Source organism: Aythya fuligula, chromosome 2, assembly GCF_009819795.1.
Source record: "Aythya fuligula isolate bAytFul2 chromosome 2, bAytFul2.pri, whole genome shotgun sequence".
NCBI classification, from domain to species: Eukaryota; Metazoa; Chordata; class Aves; order Anseriformes; family Anatidae; genus Aythya; species Aythya fuligula.
This window is the reverse complement of record NC_045560.1, coordinates 69,448,318-69,469,598: the sequence shown is the minus strand read 5'-3', so window position 1 is coordinate 69,469,598 and position 21,281 is coordinate 69,448,318. Positions and strand designations below refer to the sequence as shown.

Sequence of the window (21,281 nt, the reverse complement as noted above, 5' to 3'; positions counted from 1 at the left end):
AAAAAGAATTTACAAATTTCAAAAAGCTCATTTCACTTGCTAACATTATTAAGTAACAAAAAACTGTATTTGCTGTTTTCAGTGTGTAAGAATTTCCAGGGCTTTCAACACATGCTGAAGTAAGAGCTTTCAGAATTTAGTTTATGGATTGTGAATGATGTGATGAGTAGTTCATAGGAGATCTGTCATGTTCCTCACAACTTTTGTTAAAAGTGGGAATCCCACCACAGGTATTTTTCTTGTGTCAAAATCTTCCTAAATCTATGCACAATTAGACATAACAGTGTTATCATGCTGTTGAAAATGCTGCTGTCCTGGCAGATGTGAGCTGGGATTTCTCATTAAAGGAATTCAGTGTTTTTAGCGGACATTTTTGTGAGAGCTGTGTGCAACTGAAATCACGTCCATTTTTTCTTGTAGTTCTTTGAAGAGGCCCAAGCCACAGAGTGTTATCTGAAGAATTTACAAGACTCCATCAGAAAGAAGTTCATGTGTGATAAGAGCATGTCGCTGCAATGCTTGCTGGAGCAGATCAAAGAGCTGGAGGTACTGTTCCACCCAACTCATAGGTTATGTTCTGTCTTGCATGGAAATCGGTTGCCCTCTTCAGATACCAAATATTAAGCCATGTGTACTACTATGGTAATAAACAGTACTGCGTGAACTTGCAACATTAATGGTATGTTCATGCCCATTTCTTAGGATAGCCTACAAATGGATCAGTATTAGTTAAATTGTGCAATGTTGTTTAGGAACTGTTGATTTTTATTTTATTTATTTATTTATTTATTTAAATCTGGAATGAGCCTACCGAATTTCAAAATTTCTGACCTTCTAACAAATTAAAAAAAAATGAAAGATTATTGTTCATAGGTGGTAGAATAGATTTTTGCCTCAAAGGATGAGTGCATTTAATAAATGATTCATCATCGTGTTATTTTATATCTCTGTAATCTCTTTGAAAGGACTGAACTCAAAGTTTTTTTGTTTTTACCAATTTGCTCAGCAAGAGTTAGCTCCTGCAATTCCAAATTGAATTTATATGAGGAAAAATAGGTTAGTGATATAAAGGGCAATTGATGAAGTCAGGGTTGAGATGTAGTTGCTATTTTTTTTTTTTAACATTCATATTACAATAATTCCTTATATTTATTCCTGTTTCTTACACCTCACTTTAACCATCTTATAGATCTGTATGAAGATCAACATAGTCTTTGCTGGAGTTACGAAGATACTTATTTTGTTGTTTCTCTTCTCTTCTTTTTTTTTTTTTTTTTTTTTTTTTTTAAAACAAACAAACAAAAAAGAAACCAAAAACCTGCAGTTTCACATTATAGGCCAAAGACTCATCCCACTGGAGCTAAAGGAAGTTTTGCCAACAGTGAGCTCCAGATGTATGCTTCTTGTAATAAACCATTGGGAACTAAATGTGGTTTATTTTTAGAATGAGTTTTTAACATACAATTAATCTTTGCAGAATGAACGAGAGAGAATTCTTGAATACAAGAGGCAAGTGCAGAGTTTGGTGAATAAATCCAAGAAGATTGTGCAGCTGAAGCCACGTAACCCAGACTACCGGAGTAACAAGCCCATTATCCTTAAGGCTTTGTGTGACTACAAACAGGATCTGGTAATGTGTTCTCCTTTTGGCTGAAATGAACGTCATATAAACTAAAACGTGGCAAATAATTTAGTAATCAAGCTACTGAGTTGATAGGTGTAACGTTTCTGTCTGCTTTTGGTCAGCATTTAAGTTTTTTCAGGAAAACAAACAAACAAACTTGGATTCTCATACATTGTTTGAGTATGTCTAGTCAAAATGATGATTATTATTGCAGTTTAAATAGCGTTATGTCTAGTCAAAATGATTATTATTACTCCGGTTTAAATGGTGTTAGCATTCATGGTTCAAATTAGCACAAGACAGGCTTATTATTAATAGGGTTAAAATTGTAATACAGATGCTTCCCAGCATCTTTCCCTTTCCTTTGATTTTCTTAAGGTTAGCACTTCATCTAACAAAAGGTGGAGGAATGTTCAATCAGTCATTTGCATACCCAACGCTTTGCAGGGGGGAGTATTAAGTTAAAGGTGGTGGTTTCTTCCGCTTTGGTACTGGAGATGCTTGGGTTTACATGTATTTCTGCATTGTTTCTTAACACCGTGCTTAGGTGCATTTTCTGCTTACGTGCTCTTTTTCTGCTCTTTTTCTTTGCTGTTTCCCAATTACCTAGTTTTTCTGCTCTTTATCTGTAAAACTTGTTTTACCTGATTCACTAGGCTGCACTCCTATAGTGACCGCTAATTGACCATTGTGATTTGCGTTTACAGTCCGGGGTTTGTGCTGTGTTCTGTACCACATTTATTCTGCAGTCACAGAAGCACACAAAGTAACTACTTGTTGCTACTGTAAGCAAAGCTAAACAAATGTAGTCAGTGGTTACCTGGCTGCTTGGCAATTGTCCTCACAGTTAAACAAGCTAAAATCTGCTCAGGTGAAGATAAGCCCAGACAAAACCAGAGATCCTGCATGGTTAGGTCAAAGCAAAGCCCGAGGCCTTTTGCTAGTAATGTCAAAAATTTGCTGGCTGTAGAGGTATGATGCAGTGAGGGACTTCTGCCATGATAAATGACATGAGGAGCTTTCCCCTCTTGGATGTGTGTGGGTTGTAAGCTGCACCATGACCACACCTGTGGCCTCAGGGTGTCAGAATTTCTGGCAGATGTAGCTGGTAGATCTAGCTCTGCAGCATTCGCTCCCAGTCCCTTCACAAGTATGGATGCATCCTTTTGCTTACATCTTGCTATGGAGTGGCTTACGAACATAAATGATTGTGTAGCTTACAGTGCCCCTGTGTCCACTCTGTATGTCACGGCAAGCCACAAGTCTGATGATCAGGTGGCGACTGCCTAGTGTTCTGTGGCTCCCACTTGGTCTTCCAGGATTTTCTTTTTATGGAAACCGAATTCGGGGGGATTGGTTAAGCTCTACTGATCTCTTGCACTAATATGAAGCCACGATTCACACCTGCACCTGGCAGCTGTGAAGCATTCCCGATTCTGTGATCTACATGCATCTTTCTTGTCTTTTCTCCTAGAAACCCCATCTTGTTTAACTAAAGGAAAAAAATGTTCTTCTGTATTTCTTACAGAAAACAGTGCGCAAAGGAGATGAATGCATCCTGAAGGACAATAACGAACGCAGCAAGTGGTTAGTGACTGGCCCTGGAGGAGTGGATATGCTGGTGCCATCTGTTAGTCTTATCATCCCACCACCCAATCCACTAGCAGTGGATCTTGCTACAAAGTGAGTTGCTGCCTGGGTTTGCGCATCTGCCGCTGGGGGTAGATAGAGTTTGCTCAAAATAGCAGCTGACCACAAAACTCAGTCTGTGTCCTAATCATAGTGCCCCCAACCTTTATAGGGTGGGGGGAGTAAAGGATTAATTTAGGGTGTGCTGTATTGTGCAAATCTACGAGCCAATTTGACATATGGGAACCAGCTCAGGTGGTGTGCTCATGCCATAGTCTCGTCCTGATTGCTCAAAGTTCTGTCTGAAAGCCTGGTTTGTCTTGTAGTTAATACTTTTTGATGTCTTTTGGTATTTAGAATTATGTGCATAATGTGCGTAATATTACTTCAGGCCCTGGTTAGCAGCAATACCTGTGTTCTTAAGCAAATTACTGGAGAGAGTTTGGAATTTTAGCTGTATATTCAATAGTATACTATTTATTCATCTGAAAGTTAAGGATATTTGCATATTTTTTTTTTTTTTCTAGTAGAGAGCAAACTAACACACTCAACCTCTAGTGGATGTTTCTTGCGATGTTTTGTAGCTATGCTATAGGTTTTGACTATGGAATTTCTTTTCCCATCTCAGAATTGAACAATACTATGAAGCTATTCTGGCTCTGTGGAATCAGCTGTACATCAACATGAAGAGCCTGGTATCTTGGCATTATTGTATGATTGACATTGAGAAAATCAGAGCGATGACTATTGCTAAGGTAAGACTCTATCAGGCCTTAGCTGTGGACCAAGGACATCATCACTGACCTATCCTTACCACATACTTGCCGTACTAGTTCCCACAATGCAAGGGCATGGATAGACACAGTAAAAGGCAAAGTTGCAATATTCTTAGGTTGTGAAATGTTTCTTTGTAGGAATAGATTAGCTCAAAAGGCACTTTGTGCACCATGCTTGTGGAGGCAGCAGGTGTAGGTTTTATTCTAAAATGAGGTTCCTCTGCTGTTCTGTAGGTAAATTAGTATGTTCCTTAATAATTCACTAGTCATATACCTTCTTCAGTTGCTGCCTTTTTTCAAAACTCCTCTTCTTTATTTCAGCTGAAAACAATGCGTAAGGAAGATTACCAGAAAATAATAACTGACCTAGAGATCCATTATCAAGAATTCCTCAGGAACAGCCAAGGCTCAGAGATGTTTGGTGATGAAGACAAACGGAAGATGCAGACTCAGTTCACTGATGCTCAGAAGCACTACCAAACCTTGATTATACAACTACCAAATCAACCGCGGCAGCCGCAGCCAGGTCTGTTGTCCTTGCAAAAAAAAAAAAAAAAACAAAACTTGTTTTCTTGCAGAGATTGTACTGCTTGGGTTTCTTTCTTTGGAGTGGAAGAGAAGGGGCTGCATTTTCACTTTGTGAAAATGTTCTCATAAACATATGGATAGAAACATGTCCAAGAACTGTAACTGCTGTCTACCAGTAAAACAAAACTGGCCATGTACAGGGAGGGGTACGTTTTCCTTTCTTCCTTCTATAGCTGTGAATCTGGGAATAGTCCTCTGAAGTTCATGGAACTTGGTGGGAAAAGGAGAGGGTTTTAATCTGTCTGTTATGTTTTCAGTTGTTAGGAAGCAAAACCTCACTACTGCATTTGAGGAAGCAAGTTTATTTTTTTCTGAAGGGGAAATTTAATTAGTTTAAACATCTGTCTACTGGTTCAGATCTCCTGTGTGTTCTCAGTTCTACAAATCAAATCAGTATTTAGGTCAGTTTGGCACTTCATTGGCTTTCTGTTGTGTAGGAGGTCAGTTCTCTGGCAGATGACATTTACACAACTAATTTTACAGTGATCCCAACTGAGACCTGTCCAGTGGGTTCCTCAAACACCATTATAGTTAATGAGAGAAACCGGGAACATGATAAACAGGAGGCCTGGCTGCTGATGGAGCTTCAGAAACTTCGGCGTCAGATCGAATCTTCAGAGATACGGATGGTTCAAAGAGCTCCACTTGGAGTGGATCAAGGGGCACTGCATGACTTTTCAGTCAGAATACAGGAATTAGAGGTAACTATGTATGTTTTTAATTGAGCTTCTTAAAGTCATCGTGACTGTCCTGCAGAGCATACTGCAATTGTATTCCTGATCATCTGGGAAAGACACACCTGCACCCTGTGCCTAGATTTTTCAATTGGAAGCTAACCATGATATTTGGATCTGTGTTTGGCTCCTTATCTGGGTGCCCAAGTAGAAAAAGTTGACTCTTGTATTTTAGAAGACTAATTCTGGCAAGCTAAGAGTACAAAAAGCCCGATGTCAAGTGGACATAAGCTCATGTTAAGCCTCATCTAGGTTAAATATCTGTTAACATCCTTTTTTAAGGACCCCACGTTGCCAGCTACTGTTGAAGTGCTGTCTGTGGGATGCGAGTGCATACTTGAGGCTTACAGACTCTCTCCCCCTTCCAACTCTTCTTAAGAGTTATTGAAGGAGACTGGAAAGAGAAGATTAGTAAGAAAAGGGAACAGATTCAGTCTGAGAAATTCTTCTGGGGGCAGTGAGGTTGCAAGAAGGCATGTTCGCTGAGAGTAGCTGGCAATAAGGCATTCTGTGACCTGCTTTCTACAGAGCTGAGTTCTAGAGTGGAAGAGGTGCTTAAAAAGAGGTATTACCTGTTATGGACAGTACAAAATAGAAACTGCAGAATGTTAATTATCTGAGGCACTGCTTCATTCTTCAATCCAGCTGGTTAGTTAAGACCAGACTATTTGGATAAGGAGACCAATAGCTTATGTGTTGTAGAATGATCATTCAGACACCAAAAACGTGTTAATCAGGCATTCTCTTTCCTTAGGGTGTGCAGAATGACTCTCAAATAATGGCTGAAACCCTCAATAAGCATAAGGACTTGCTGCCTAACTTCAGGGGCTGTGAAAAGTATGTGTACTTGCAATCAGAGATAAATGCCTTATTTCAAAAACTGGAGAATATTAATGGTGTTTCTGCTGGCTACTTAGACAGGTAAGAAAATTGAGGTTATATCAATAAATCGTTCACTTTTCATAATTCTTAGTCCATAAATCTGCGTTTTGTTATCAGTGGTATAAAATTACACCTTCTTTCCTACAAATGCTCTCCACGTAGGTAGAAACAGATACTTAAGTGAATTTCTTCTCTTTTCTGGATGACTTTTTTTTTAAAAAGAGAGAGAGAGAGAATCATGGGTATTGCTGAATTTTCTTCTGTGTTGTCTTTTCTCTTTAATGACTTCCAATTAATTAGTTAGCACCTTTCCTGTTTCAGTCCATAATGGATTTGTCTTGTGTTTTATTATTTATTGTAGCTTGAACGTACTGAGGTGTCTGCTCCAGCTTATTCTACAAACAGAGGATGTGATCAGAGTTTTTGAAGTCAGACTGTCTGAAGAGGAGACTGTTCCTTTGGATCTTGATAAAGTGGAGGCTTATCGAGCTTGTCTAAAGGTGAGAAGTGAAGACCCAAGGACATAGCAAGGCAGAATTTGTAGCCGTCATCACTAGTTGAGCTGGATGGAAACCTCCTGAAATGGAAGGATCAAACCTTCCACCTCCTAACATATTCTGACATAGATGTATGATGTTTTTGCAAATTATTGGAGGGAACATACAGTTTACTACTTTCATCCCCTGGGTGTTTCTGGCCCCATAGCAAAGCCAGGAGCATGGAAGGTCTCCATAAACCATTTCTGAACAAGATTATCTTTGTTTATTCATGTCACTTATGAAGCTAGATTTGAAGGCAATTTTTCCTTTATTGCAGAAAAGCTTGTTCTAACAAGTGACAAGTAAATGAGTGTGTTATTGCGTCCTGTTTTTGCTGTAGAGTCCATTTCAAATCTTACAGTGAGAACTTCTCATCCTAGATAAGGCAAGGAGTAATTACTTTGCTGTTCACAAAGATGGTTTGCAGAAGCAATCTTTATCTGGCATTGAGATGGTCCTTTTTTGCACTGAGTGACTTTAGTTGGAATAATTGCTCCTCCTTCCTTTTCTCTTCTTCGGTGAAGTAGGGAAAAGGTGTGTAGGTAGCACAAATGGAGCACAGCCAGGTTATTCTTCTACCATATTACCTGAAAGCTGCAAATTCAGTTGCTGGGAGTTGTTTTTAACACAAAAATAAATGCTTGAGCATATTATCAAAGGATGTAGTCATCCCCATGTCTGGGGGATCCAGTGGAGAGCACTGCCTGCATTGTTTGGCGTTACCCAACAGTATGCAAGTTTGTGAACACATACCACTATGTGTGTGTAGAGCAACATCTCTGTGTAAGATATTTATGAAAATGCAAATCAGGAAAGGAAAAAAAAAACACAACATAAACAATCCGTGCAGATCTTTAGCTAATATTAAAAAAATAAAAAAGTATTTTAAAAACTGTGTATGGCAATTCTGAGTCTTGATCCTACAGCTATGATCCTACTGCAATGAAATTTTCTAGTCATTTGCTTCTAGGAACAAGCAAGGCAGGGTATTTTTTGGGAACTGCTCAAATAGCTCTGAGAAACTGAAATGATGGCATGATGCCATCTGAAACTGAAATGATGGAAAAGTATAGCATGAGAGGGCTTTGGTTCTGTAAACTATTTGAGAATAAGTACCAAAGGGTATATTTCACTTTAAATAAGTTAACTCCAGTTCGCATCAACATACATACTATGCTGAATTAGAAACAGAGTATTTAGATCCCAACACACTGTACATGCTGTTGATAATTAAGTTTGAGTATCCTCTGAAGAAAAAAAGTATGATGTTATTATTTTTTCCTCCAGAAAATGAAAGCTGATCTAAACATGAAGAAGTCGCTGTTGAATGCCCTTGAAAATGAACTGCAGAAAATGCTTCAGATTCACTCTCAGTCTTGCCAGTCATATACCTTGTATGATATGGACATTGGAAAGTTTTCTGACAAAGTTACCCAACTAATAGACCGCTGGCAGAGGGCTGAAAAGCAGATAGATAACAGGTTTGCTCAAATTTCCTAGTAGCTTCTTCCTTATTGCTATCACTACTAAGATCATCTTAACAGTAAGTCTAAAAGAACTAATGTCTTCTGGAAGTGAAGTTGTACAAATGATGATTTGGGGGCAGTAAGACTAGTAAATTGTAAATAGTAATTGTGAATAAGTTGAACATGCTTTATAAGAAATTATGTAAGACCAAGCAAGAAAATGTAGAGCCTATGTAAGCAATCAGGCTTATTCCTAAATACCCTTTACCTGAGGGGTAAAAAAAATAAAGCACAAAAACTGAGAACTAAGAGAAAAAAATAAATATATAACTTTACTGAACTGAAGGCATATTCTGATATATATATATATATATATATATATATATTTTAATTCATATTTATATATATTTTAATATATATATATTTTAATTCAGACCAAATCTGGTCCTAGTGATAAAAATTGAGTAGTTGCTACTTGTTTTGGTGAAAATTGGGAACGAGTGTACTGAAGTCAGTTACCTTGGTTCTTACCTCTGCAAAATTTTTTTCATCCCCTACTTAATTGACAGAAAGTGCCAACCTCTGTATATTGCAAAATATTCAAAATTAAGGGACTAAAAACCCTTATTAGGTGACCATTAACAAGTACAATACTCTTCTGCGTAATATTCTTGTTCAGAATCTCCTTTTAGAGCTGCCCATTGTTTTACTTAGTTTATTACTATATTTATCAAGGTGTCTTACTACTGAAAAATGTTTAAAGAAAGAGAATGTGCTTCCCATTTTGACAGTTTTCCCTGTTTTTTTTTTTTTTTTTTTCTCTAGATCATGGGATTTAGAAAGGCAGATCAAACAGCTGAAAACTTACCGAGATCTATATCAGGCTCTTTGCAAATGGATATGTGATGCCAAGCGCAGGCAGGATTCTATTGAGTCCATGAAGCTGTGCGATTCCAACACTATCATGAGATATCTACATGACCAGAAGGTATGCAACACCTGACTGAGTTGTCTGCAATGAACTGGACTTTAAATTGCTTTGCTATTCAGAAACTACCACTATCAGTGCAGTCCTCAACACAGTGGCCTGTTTTGAATTACAATGTGCAAGCTACTAAAAAACACCACATGTAGAAGTTAGGAAAGAGAAAATATTATTATACTTGTTATTTTCTGTCAGTACTGCTACAGATTATGAACAAGACTGTACTTGTCTCCTGCACAATGACTGACACTTATACACAGCAGCTTTGAATTAATTCAAGGAACAGTATGATTTTGCAATTTATGGGACAGATTATAGCCCCCAAATAAAATTAAAAATGGGGTAAATATGTGTAAGTTAGAGTCAAGCAACTGTCCCTCCCCACCTCAACAACCTAGGTTGTTCAGTTGGTAGGCATTCTTTTGGAGAACAGCTTTCTCATATGCAATGTGCTTGCCTTTGTGGAAATGGCATTGCTACACATCATTTCAGGTCTAAACCTCTGGGTTTGCAGTGGTCTCACACTGCAGATACCTTCTGGTGGAGGCAGTGCGTAGAGGAGAGGAAATGCTGGCAAATCTGAGGGAATGCTTCACAGCTCACTTTTTTTTTTTCTTGACAGAACTTGCACAGTGAAATCTGTGGGAAGCGAGACAAAGTTGAGGAGCTTCTCAAGCATGCAGATCAGTGCTCAGCTGCAATTAAGGTACTTGGATTTCAGCTTTTTTACAGGGTGTGGTTTCTCATGGTCAGGCACATCCCCTTGTCTCTGCTCTTCTGGCAGGTGAAATGTTAGTTCTTTGGTCTGTGTGTATGCAGAAGTCGCTGGGGTAAAACACTTCTGTGTACAAAACATAAGGAAAGTAATCAAGTGTACTTGCCATTTGAAAATGGCAGGATGATTTGGGAGATATCAATGAAAGCTTCTCTTCAGGAGAATTGAAACATCCTTCTAGCCAGACCAACCTTTCCAGTTCACATCTTAAAAATAAGCTACCCATCTGTTCTCTACTCTTAGAAAGTAGGTCTCATTAGGATCTGGTCTAGGAGGCAAGATAAATGCAGATTAGCAGGAGGAATGGTCTTTGTTTCTGTGAGAAGGATCTTTCTATATATGATGTGACAAAAATGATATGGAAGAGACACAGAGACAGTCTCTGAAGTTTTGTTTGATAACACTACCTAGACTAGTTGCTCCCATGAATTTTTCCACCTCTGGAAGGATAGCCCTCAATTAACGGACCACGTATCTTGCTGTTTTTGCAAAATGCTTATGTTGTGTCATTCCCCTCTATGAGCCTTGAACTGATGAGCCTTTGTGACAGAGGTCACAAATGAGAGGGTCATTTGTACACGTCCAGAAATAAACAAGGGAGAATGTAGCTATTTAAACAAAAGAATCCCCATACAACCCTTTATTTGCATTTGCAGATCCCCAGAGAGTTCTTTGGCAGTTGCTAAATGGTTCTTAACTTTTCCCTGCTGTTTTACAGGATTATGAGCTTCAGGTTGCTTCCTACAGTTCTGGATTAGAAACATTGCTCAACATACCTATCAAGAAGTGTGTGGTTCAGTCTCCTGCAGTGCTGATTCTGCAAGAGGTATCTTTCCTTCCTCCCCCACCAGTCTTTTGAATTTACATTTATTCATTCATCAGCATGAGCAGATTTATTCATCATTGTGAGTCATATCCAGCTATATACTAATAATTAGCACTGTCATTGCTAATGTGTACTAAGCACATATGCAAAAGTAATTACTGCAGAATAGTTGCTGCAGTGCAAAATCATACTTGGGCTCATTTAGACAGTAGAATGGCCCTCAGGGATTTACCTCTTTCCTACTCAATGTCCATTATATACATGTTGTGAGAAAGTAAGATTCATGCCCCAAGTGATTTAGTCATTTTCAACCTGGGAATTAACCACTATTAAAGTTTAACTTAGGTTACTTGTGACTGTCAGACAGGAAGAGCATGAAGAACCAGGGGATGGAGCCTTGCATTTAATATCATATGCACCGTGGGGGAAAATAATATTGAAAAAGGTGTGGGTATATCAGAAGGGAGAATATGTGTACTTGGGATCCTCAGAAAGTCATGTGGAGTTGTGAGGAGGAGACTTAGTTAGCTTTTTTACTTTGTTAAGTAGCATGCGCTGTCAAGTGGACTGGAATTCTTTAAATGGTCTGAGACATAGGTATGCTCATATCTAACTCTCTAATACAAGCTGATAACAATTCCCTTTTTCTTTTCAAGGCTAGTGAGGCTCAGGCTCGCTACATAGAGCTTCTTACAAGATCAGGAGATTATTACAAATTCTTAAGTGAAATGTTAAAAAGCATGGAGGACTTGAAGGTAATCTGCTTCTTTTATTTCCTTTCTTTCTATTTTTGTCACAGGTTAGCGCTATCACTGATTGAAGACTTTATGCTTTAGTACAGTGCTAAACAGTTCACAAAACTAAACCCTGGGCTTTCTCAAGCAACAGGAGGCTCAGTGGTATGCCACAGGAGGCATGTGAGCAGTTTCATGCAACTTTTTTCAAAGAGCACAGTGTCTCGTAGAGTTACCTCCAAGGTCACACGTGAGGTGAAGAACAAAAGCCTTTGTGGTAAATAGGAGGTGCTTGATAAAGCATGCAGGAGGTTCTTCTCCTCCCAGAGTGTTGACCTCAGTAAGAATACAGTTATCTCAGTGCTGAAAGCTTACGCCTCGTGGTTAAGGGGCCACACCTCATTTTAGGCCATATCTACAGTGTTGGTATCTAATGTTTTAAATGGAGTAACTCCATTCAGCTTAGAGGAAACAGGGAAGACTGTTTAAGATGTGATATACAGGTGATTTGCATCCCCTAGTTGAAAAAGATGGAGATTGTAACTGAGGCTATTTAATATTTTGCTGGTGAACTCTTTGTACATCAGATTTTACTAACTGTATTGCATCTCCCTCCTCCATTAAGTATTGTTTCCCTCTGAAATTCATCATGTTGTTTTCTGAATAAGATCTGAATCTGGATAAATAATGAATTTTCCAGAAATTGCTTGGATGACTTTAAGTAAAAAAAGACTTTGAGCTATTACTGAAGCAAAGAAAAAACATCTTTAGACATATCTTGTAAGTTGTTAGATTCGTGACTATATATTGTATTGCTTTTGATAACTTTGAAACAGTTGTCACATGACTGTGTTTTTTGTTTTTTTTTTTTCCCTCTCTCCCCCCTCCCCCCCCCCTTCTTTTTCTGTTATTGTTTTGCAGATGAAAGCCACCAAAATTGAACTCTTGGAAGAAGAACTCAGACTTGCCAGGGATTCGAATTCAGAGACAAACAACAAACATAAATTCCTGGAACAAAATCTACAGAAGTACCAGATGGACATTTCTCAGCTCAAAGCAAAGCTGATGAGTTTGGAGGAGATGAAAAGGCAGGCTGAAATGGATGGAAATTCTGCTAAGCAAAACCTGGACAAATGCTATGCTCAAATAAAGGATCTAAATGACAGAATAACCAGGTTGACTTATGAGACTGAAGATGAGAAAAGGAAAAGGAAGTTGCTGGAGGACAGATACGAGCAGCAGAAGAATGACTATGACCAGCTGCAGAAAACAAGACAAAATGAGAAAGACAGCCTTGGTTGGCAAAAATTAGAGTCTGAGAAGGTCATCAAGGAGAAGGAGTACGAGATAGAAAGATTAAGGGTTCTTCTTCAGGATGAAGGCACACGGAAGAGGGAATATGAAAATGAGCTGGCTAAGGTAAGGAACCAGTTTAGCGAGGAGATGAGTAATTTAAAGAACAAGTATGAAACTGAAATTAATATTAAGAAGACCACAATCCAGCAGATAGCTGCACAGAAAGATGATGATGCAAAAGGTCTCAGAGCCCAGGTTGACAGACTGACAAGAGAAAACAGAGACCTTAAGGATGAGATTGTGAGGCTGAATGATGCCATTCTGCAAACCACAGATCAGCGGAGGAGGGCAGAGGAAGATGCTCTTCAGCACAAGGCTTGCAGTTCAGAGGTGTCACAGCAAAAGCACCAGTTAGAGCTGGAGCTGAAACAAATCATTCAGCTTCGTGGTGAAGACAACTCAAGGTACAAGCAGGCTCTTGAAGAGGCTGCCTCTACTATTCAGGATAAAACTAAGGAGCTGGAAAGGCTAAAGGTTCAGCTTCAGGAAGAGGCTAAAAGCCGATGGGAACTTGAAAATGAATTGGCTAAGGTAAGGAACAGTTATGATGAGGAAATAATTAGCTTAAAGAACAAATATGAAACTGAGATCAATATCACAAAGACCACAATTCACCAGGTTACCATGCAAAAGGAAGAGGACACTAATAATTATAGAACACAGCTTGATAATGCCATGAGAGAAAATAGGAATTTGTGTGAGGAAATCAGGAGACTGAAGAATACAATAAGTCAAACAACAGATAATCTACGGAAAATAGAAGAGAATGCTCAGCAACAGAAGGCAGCTGGCTCAGAGCTTTCTCAGAAGAAACAGCAGCTGGAGATTGAGCTAAAACAAGTTATTCAAAGGCACTCTGATGAAAGCATGCGATACAAACAGTCACTTGATGATGCTTCTAAGACCATTAAAGAGAGAAACAAAGAGATTGAAAGGCTAAGAAAGTTGTTGGATGTAGAAACAAGTCAAAGAAAAGAACTAGAGGATGAGAACAGTCAGTTAAAAAGAGTCCAGTTTGACCTGCAGAAAGCAAACACGAGTGCTACTGAGACAATTAACAAGCTGAGGATCCAAGAGCAGGAGCTGGCCAGATTGAAAATTGACTATGAAAGAGTTTCGCAAGAGAAAAAAGGCAGGGATCAAGAAAGTGCAAAGTTCCAAAGCACTGTAAAAGACTTGCAGATCCAGAAACATAAGCTGGAAGAGGAACTTTGCAGACAGAATAAAAGTGTAATGGAAGAGACAGCCAGGAGGAAGAAACTGGAAGAGGAAATAGAAAGCATGAGGAGATCTCTGAGAGAGCAATCAGTTAAAATAACTAATCTCACACAGCAGATAGAGGAAGTGTCTATTGTAAAGAAGAGGAATGAAGATGACCTTAGACACCAAAGAGAAGTATTAGATGGTCATGTGAGAGAGAAGCAGAGATACATGGAGGAGATAAGAAAATACACATCTGATATTGAGACTTTACGCCGTCAGTTGGTCCAAGAACAGGAGCAATTAAAGCAGGCTCACCTACGATATGAGCACTTACAGAAAACCTCTGAGGAGAAGAGCAAAAACTTGAATGAGTGCAAAATAGAAATTGAAAGGCTTCAGTCTCTCACTGAGAACCTAACCAAGGAACACTTGTTACTGGAAGAAGAGCTGCGAAATGTTAGATTGGAGTACGATGATCTCAGAATGGTCAGAAGTGAAGTTGATGAGAAAAATACCACCATTGCTGAACTAAAGAATCAGCTTCAGACAAGCAGCAAGCAAACCCTGGAACTTCAGGGGTTGATTAATGATTTACAGAAAGAAAGGGAAAAATTGAGACAGGAAATTGAAAAATTCCAAAAGCAGGCTCTAGAGGTATTCACACATATTTTGATCCCAGCTTTACTATCTCTCCAATATATAATTAATTGCAATGTCCGTTTGAACCAACTTACTTCACCCCTTACTGTTTGAGTTCACTGTATTTGTGACTAATATCCCTTTTATGGCCCCTCTCCTTGTTAACTTTAAAAGACAAATAGCAGGATTTGGCCACTCTCTTAGCCTCTTTACTCCCTGGGAACTGTGATAGGAAGCTTTAAACTGTCTCTGTCACCTAGTTGGGCTTTGCCCTCAGCTTGAAGGAAACCCTAGGTATTTACCCCAGTTTCCACAAAACCATCCTAAGGGAAAATAAGAATAGATGGAGTACGACTGTGCTTTGGCTGTGTGCTTCCCAGAGCTGTTTTGGCCAGCTCCATTTGGATGGGTTAAAGCCATCCTTTGAGGCTGACATGAGTTGTATCATGAAGTAAACCACAACAAACAAGCTGTCACAGTGCTGCTTAGCTGTGTAAAGTGTTGACTAAGTGGAAGAATGAAAGGTGGTGTAGTCATCTGTACCTAAAATACTTAAAACCTAAATTTCTGTTGGCACTTCAGTCCTAACGGCACTTGTAAATTTCACTATTGGCCCTTGTTCCTTAGGCTTGAGATGACAGTATAGATAGGTTAAAGAAAACATTTTTTTTGTTCTGTCATTCTTCTGCCTTGTTCAAAGAGCTACTGTTTAAATATACAAAAGTAAGAACTTGTGAAAATACTTTTTTTCTTTACTTTTTTTTCCTGTACTTTCCCTCCATACAGTCTTTCTCGTATCAGTTCTCAGCTATTTCCTTTACTAAGTTTTTATTTTCTTTATTTTTATAATCTTAATACTGATTAAAAAATATTAATATGTAGCATTGTCTGACGTGTACATATATACGCATGTGATACAAATTATGTAAACTTGCATTCCATTTAATATGGACTGCATTTGAATGTGCATGTGCATACACGCCTGTAGGTGTTTTGTGTATATATATATACATATATGAAGAACTAAAGGAAATTAAAATGTAAAGGGACACAAGTAAAATTGTTTGGAGTAACGTGAAACTAATAGTAAAGGAAAAAGTGAGTCATATATTTCCTTTTTATCCACTTATGGCCAGTCCTTAGCTGATGTAAATTCACCCAGGTTAGTAGAACTATGTCAGCGTACACCTACTGGTCATCTCTTACTGAATCTTGAATGCTTGGTGCATATGTAGGTGCACTATAAGAAGTACTAAAAAGCCATGAAGAACTAACTAAATCAACAGAAAATGTCGACTAAAGGTAACAGAATGCAGTCTCTTGTACTAGAGACACTGTCAGTGAAGGGACAGATGTACCTTCACTGCTTCATCTGTGTGTCCATGGTCTTGGATAAGGCACTACTGTGACTAGAACATTTTCCAGTGGCAGATTGCTGCAGGTTAAATGACAGGCTGAAGAGTACTGTAAATAGAGAACATAACTCTAACCATCCTCTTTTGGTTTATTTCTTTAAAATTTTAGGCTTCCAATAGGATTCAAGAATCCAAAAATCAGTATAGTCACATTATGCAAGAAAGAGAAACCTTGCTGATAAAAATGAGTGCTTTGGAGCAAGACAAAGCGAGGCTGCAGAGATTAGAAGAGGAGCTGAACCGTTTGAAAGTTAGCCTGGAATCAGAGTCTCGTTTGAAGCAACGCCTGGAAAGTGAAAAACAACAAATCCTGAATGACCTCAATCAGTGGAAGAGCCAGCACTCTCGGACAGAAGAATCCATAAGGAAGATCCAGTGTGAGAGAGAGAAGAGCGAGAGGGAGAAGAACACCCTGAGGACTGAGATAGAAAGGCTGCAAATGGAGATTAAACGGATTGAGGAGAGATACCGGTGCAGACTAGAAGAGACTGCTGTCAAAAACCAGTCAGAGTTGGAGTCTGAGCGTCTCAGGCTGCAACGGGAGATTGAGAAACTTAAGCAACGCCCATATGGGTCTCACAGGTCTACGCAGACTGAGGAAGACTTCTGTATTGATGCCTCCAAGTTGCTGTTCAGTGGGCTGCGGAAGAAGATTACAGCAATGCAGCTGTATGAGTGTCAAATTATAGACAAAGTCACATTGGATAAACTGCTGAAGGGGCAGAGGTCAGTGGAAGAAGTTGCTGCTGACATTGAACCCTATCTCAAAGGGGCAGGTGCTATTGCAGGAGTGTCTGTTTTGCCCAGACAGAAGTACTCCTTTGTTGAGGCCAAAAGGAACCAGCTACTTACAGCAGAGAATGCAGTTCTGCTCTTGGAAGCCCAGGCAGCAACAGGAGGTGTTATAGACCCACACCGCAATGAGGTATTAACTGTAGACAGTGCTATTGCAAGGGATCTGATTGATTTTGATGACAGAGAACAAATTTACACTGCAGAAAAGGCTATTACAGGATTTAAAGATCCTTTCTCGGGCAAAACTGTGCCACTATCTGAAGCCATCAAGAAAAACTTAGTTGACAGAGAAACTGGGATTCGTCTGCTCGAAGCCCAGCTGGCTGTAGGAGGGATTGTTGATCCTGTCAACAGTGTCTTCTTACCCAAAGATATAGCTTTATCTCGTGGGTTGATTGACAAAGACCTGTACAGGATTCTAAACAACTGCCAAAGCGCTACAAAGAACTTCATCGATCCCACCACCAAAAAGGCAGTCACTTACATGCAGCTGAAAGAAAAATGCAGGATTGAGCCACATACTGGCTTGCTCCTCCTCCCGGTGCAGAAGAGAAGTATGTCATTCCAAGGGATCAGGCAGCCTGTCTCAGCAGATGCATTGCTTGAGGCTGGAATTATTAAGGAGTCAACAAGGAATGACTTGGAAAGAGGTGCAATTACAGTGGAAGAAGTGAGTGAGAGAATTATTGATTTCCTTCAGGGCTCTAGTTGTATTGCAGGTATCTACAATGAGGCTACTAAAGAGAAACTTGGCATTTACCAGGCTATGAAAATAGGCTTGGTTAGACCAGGGACAGCCCTTGAACTCCTGGAAGCCCAGGCAGCCACAGGGTTCATAGTGGATCCTGTCAGCAATGTGAGGTTGCCTGTTGAAGAAGCTTACAAAAGAGGTCTTGTTGGAATTGAATTTAAAGAGAAACTTCTCTCTGCTGAAAGAGCTGTCACTGGGTACAAAGACCCAGAAACTGGAAACATCATTTCTCTGTTTCAAGCAATGAACAAAGAGCTCATAGAGAGAGGCCATGGCATTCGTTTGCTGGAGGCCCAGATTGCTACTGGCGGAATCATTGACCCCAAAGAAAGCTACCGCTTGCCAGTAGAGACGGCCTACAAGCGTGGCTACTTCAACGAGGAGCTCAACCAGATCCTCAGTGATCCAAGCGATGACACCAAAGGGTTTTTTGATCCCAATACAGAAGAGAACTTGACCTACTTGCAGCTGAAAGAAAGATGCATAAAGGATGAAGCAACAGGTCTCTGCCTTCTACCCTTGAGAGAAAAGAAGAAGGTGGTGCACACCTCACAGAAGAACACCCTTAGGAAGCGCCGGGTTGTCATTGTAGATCCAGAAACAAACAGGGAAATGTCAGTGCAGGAGGCGTACAGCAAAGGCCTCATAGATTATGACACCTATACAGAGCTAGCTGAACAAGAGTGTGAGTGGGAAGAAATAACTATTACAGGATCAGATGGTAGCAGTAGAGTAGTCCTTGTTGACAGGAAAACAGGTAGCCAGTATGATATACAAGATGCTATTGATAAAGGTCTGGTGGAGAGGAAGTTTTTTGACCAGTACCGTTCTGGCAGTTTAAGCCTGACACAGTTTGCAGACATGATTTCCTGTCGTAATGGCACTGATGAGGTGTTTCGGCATGAGTCAGTGACTCGGTCTCCCACGGTGCTGAGTGTCAGGAGTTCTTCCTCGATGATAAGGAGTGGTTCATTCTCAGAGACCACGGAGGAGTGCAGTCCCATTGCAGCCATATTTGACACCGAAAACTTGGAGAAAATCTCCATTTCAGAAGCTATACAGCGGGGCATTGTGGACAGCATTACTGGACAACGGTTGCTTGAAGCCCAGGCCTGCACTGGGGGCATAATATGCCCTACCACAGGCCAGAGGCTTTCCCTTCAGGAAGCTACCAGTCAAGGTATTGTTGATCAGGATATGGCCACACGGCTCAAACCAGCGCAGAAGGCCTTCCTAGGTTTTGAAGGCATAAAGGGTGGACGCAAGAGGATGTCAGCAGCTGAAGCGGTGAAGGAAAAATGGTTGCCTTATGAGGCTGGGCAGCGGTTCCTGGAATTCCAGTACCTCACTGGAGGTCTTGTGGACCCAGAAGTACGTGGAAGAATAAGCACTGAAGAAGCCATTAGGAATGGATTGATTGATGGTCGTGCTGCCCAGAAGTTGCAAGACACCAATAGCTATCCCAAAATTCTGACCTGCCCCAAGACTAAGCTGAAAATATCCTACAAAGATGCAATGAATAGGTCAATGGTGGAAGACATCACTGGTCTTAAACTCTTGGAAGCAGCCTCTGTTTCATCTAAAGGTATATCCAGTCCCTACAATGTCTCCTCAGCACCTGGCTCTCGCTCTGGCTCTCGCTCTGGCTCACGTTCAGGCTCACGCAGTGGGTCTAGGAGGGGAAGTTTTGATGCATCGGCAACCTCTTCTTATTCTTACTCATACTCAACCTTCAGCAGTGGGTCTATTGGGCGCTAGTAAATGAGGCAATGGGTCTGCATTTTAATATCATCTAGATTAATCTGTGTCCCCTTTCCTAGAGCAACAACAATAGAAGAACCCAAAGCAAAACCCAAAGCAATATGGTTTGTGGTCCTATTGTTACTTGCCCAAGCAAAATCATGTTGCTGAAACAAAAGAAATACAGACATGGCCAAAACAAACTTTAAGTCTTTCCTGGGTGTGTTCAACTTTTCTTCTGAAAAAGCTGTAAAATGCTTGAATGCAGATTTCTGGAGTACAGATTACGGAAATGCAGGAAGTCATATTTGTGAATTTGGACTTTCAGTTGCCATTTCCTTCTAGTGTTTGGATTTTTAATGGGTCTCTGTATATTTTAAATACTCTATCACTTGCCGCCTTCTGTTAACTGCAACTGTCAACCCATAAGCTGATAACTAAGGTTTTAAAGTCTTGAAATTTTTTGTTTTTTCCTCAACATAGGTCTTTCTCAATTTCCTATTGTGAAGAAAAAATACTAACAATATGGACAGAAAATACCTTTAATACTGCTGTAGAATCTATACTATAACTTGAAAGGCTCTGTCTTCCAGATGTTCTACTTCTGTATGTTTGGCTAGCCATTTTCTTAAGCATAACTTGGGCTATTTCTTAAGCATAAAGGGCTATTATTAGGCTGGGCTTTTGTTTTACTGTTACCTCTATGTTTTCGACTGTTTTGCTTGATTTCCATGTAACAACAAAAAATATAAATCTAACTGCACCAAGTCAGCTATTCTGGGCAATAAACTTTTGAAGTTGTAAAGTATTTGTTGTGTGCTTATTAAATTTAGCTTATGGATATTCTTAGATGTAAGAATTAAAGAATGAACCATTAAAAGAGCAGTAAATCCATCATTTCTATATTTTTGATGAATATAGACTTCTGATTCTGTATTTCAGTAGGAAAATGTAAGATAGCACCGATAATAGAAACTATGCCCTCGAAGCAGAAAGCCAGTCTCCACAGTTGTTTATAGGCTTTATGATGACCAGAATCATATTTCTTCTGCTCATGATCAGGCCCATTGTCTGCAGCTGTGAGAGACTGTGTGTCAGATTTTCCCATGTTCACCATGCAATTTTGGACAATGAGCAGAACAAAGATAAAGTGACAGAGCTTAACCAAGCAGTACGGTGGGGTAGGAGGATCTTTTAAAACCTGGATGGTCACCTCCTGTAATACCACCCTAAAAGCCTAGGTTGAGAAAAGGACAAGAAGATACTGTTCACGTGATGGCTTGCTGTTGCCTGTTGTGCACTGGCTGCTGGCCGCCTACTGTCTCCTTTTATCTGAGATTTTGTCTGAAAGAAGTGCACAGGATTAGAGGACACGAGCATGGTCTGAAACTTTTTTTTTTTTTTTTGCCATGACTATTCCTCAGCCCATAGCAGAAAATGTTCTGTATAGGTTGAGACTGTCCTGTCCTCTCCCATTCACAGTACAATGCGGTTCCTTGGGGTAGGCATTGTGTACTTAACTGTGTGATCACTTACAAGAATTTAGGATGGTTTTAGACAACTGCTGCTACAGAGCTTTATTTGTAGGAGCTTTACCTGTCTTATGAATGTTATCAGTTACTACAGATAAAAAGAGGGAACTGATAGGCACAAATGCTAATCACTGTTAATGACGCTGCCCGTATTTTGCAACATGTTCCCTTTCTGGGGTGAGGAATAGATGGGGTTATGGTAATTTTGTTTCCAGCTGAAGTGAAGCTCCTAACCTGAAAAGCATTTCCAATGTTTTCTGAAGATTGAAACAGTGTCTAAACACTCTGCTAT

General features: G+C 39.8%; 1 protein-coding gene across 3 annotated transcripts in view; it reads left to right on the top strand.

The window, feature by feature from the left end:
• DSP (desmoplakin) overlaps nucleotides 1-20,234 on the top strand; it is a 38,712-nt gene extending 18,478 nt beyond the window's left edge. For 2 of the 3 annotated variants that reach the window (XM_032182738.1, XM_032182740.1), the window contains exons 10-24: nucleotides 421-546; nucleotides 1,478-1,630; nucleotides 3,153-3,307; nucleotides 3,882-4,008; nucleotides 4,351-4,555; nucleotides 5,101-5,318; nucleotides 6,106-6,272; nucleotides 6,595-6,733; nucleotides 8,060-8,253; nucleotides 9,064-9,226; nucleotides 9,846-9,929; nucleotides 10,717-10,824; nucleotides 11,481-11,579; nucleotides 12,480-14,771; nucleotides 16,281-20,234. In XM_032182738.1, the coding sequence (XP_032038629.1) occupies nucleotides 421-546; nucleotides 1,478-1,630; nucleotides 3,153-3,307; nucleotides 3,882-4,008; nucleotides 4,351-4,555; nucleotides 5,101-5,318; nucleotides 6,106-6,272; nucleotides 6,595-6,733; nucleotides 8,060-8,253; nucleotides 9,064-9,226; nucleotides 9,846-9,929; nucleotides 10,717-10,824; nucleotides 11,481-11,579; nucleotides 12,480-14,771; nucleotides 16,281-19,475 (7,425 nt within the window). In that variant the 3' untranslated portion in view covers nucleotides 19,476-20,234. The remainder of the gene's footprint in view (nucleotides 1-420; nucleotides 547-1,477; nucleotides 1,631-3,152; nucleotides 3,308-3,881; nucleotides 4,009-4,350; nucleotides 4,556-5,100; nucleotides 5,319-6,105; nucleotides 6,273-6,594; nucleotides 6,734-8,059; nucleotides 8,254-9,063; nucleotides 9,227-9,845; nucleotides 9,930-10,716; nucleotides 10,825-11,480; nucleotides 11,580-12,479; nucleotides 14,772-16,280) is intronic. The other variant, XM_032182741.1, reaches the window with a different exon arrangement.
• Nucleotides 20,235-21,281: the final 1,047 nt, after the last annotated feature.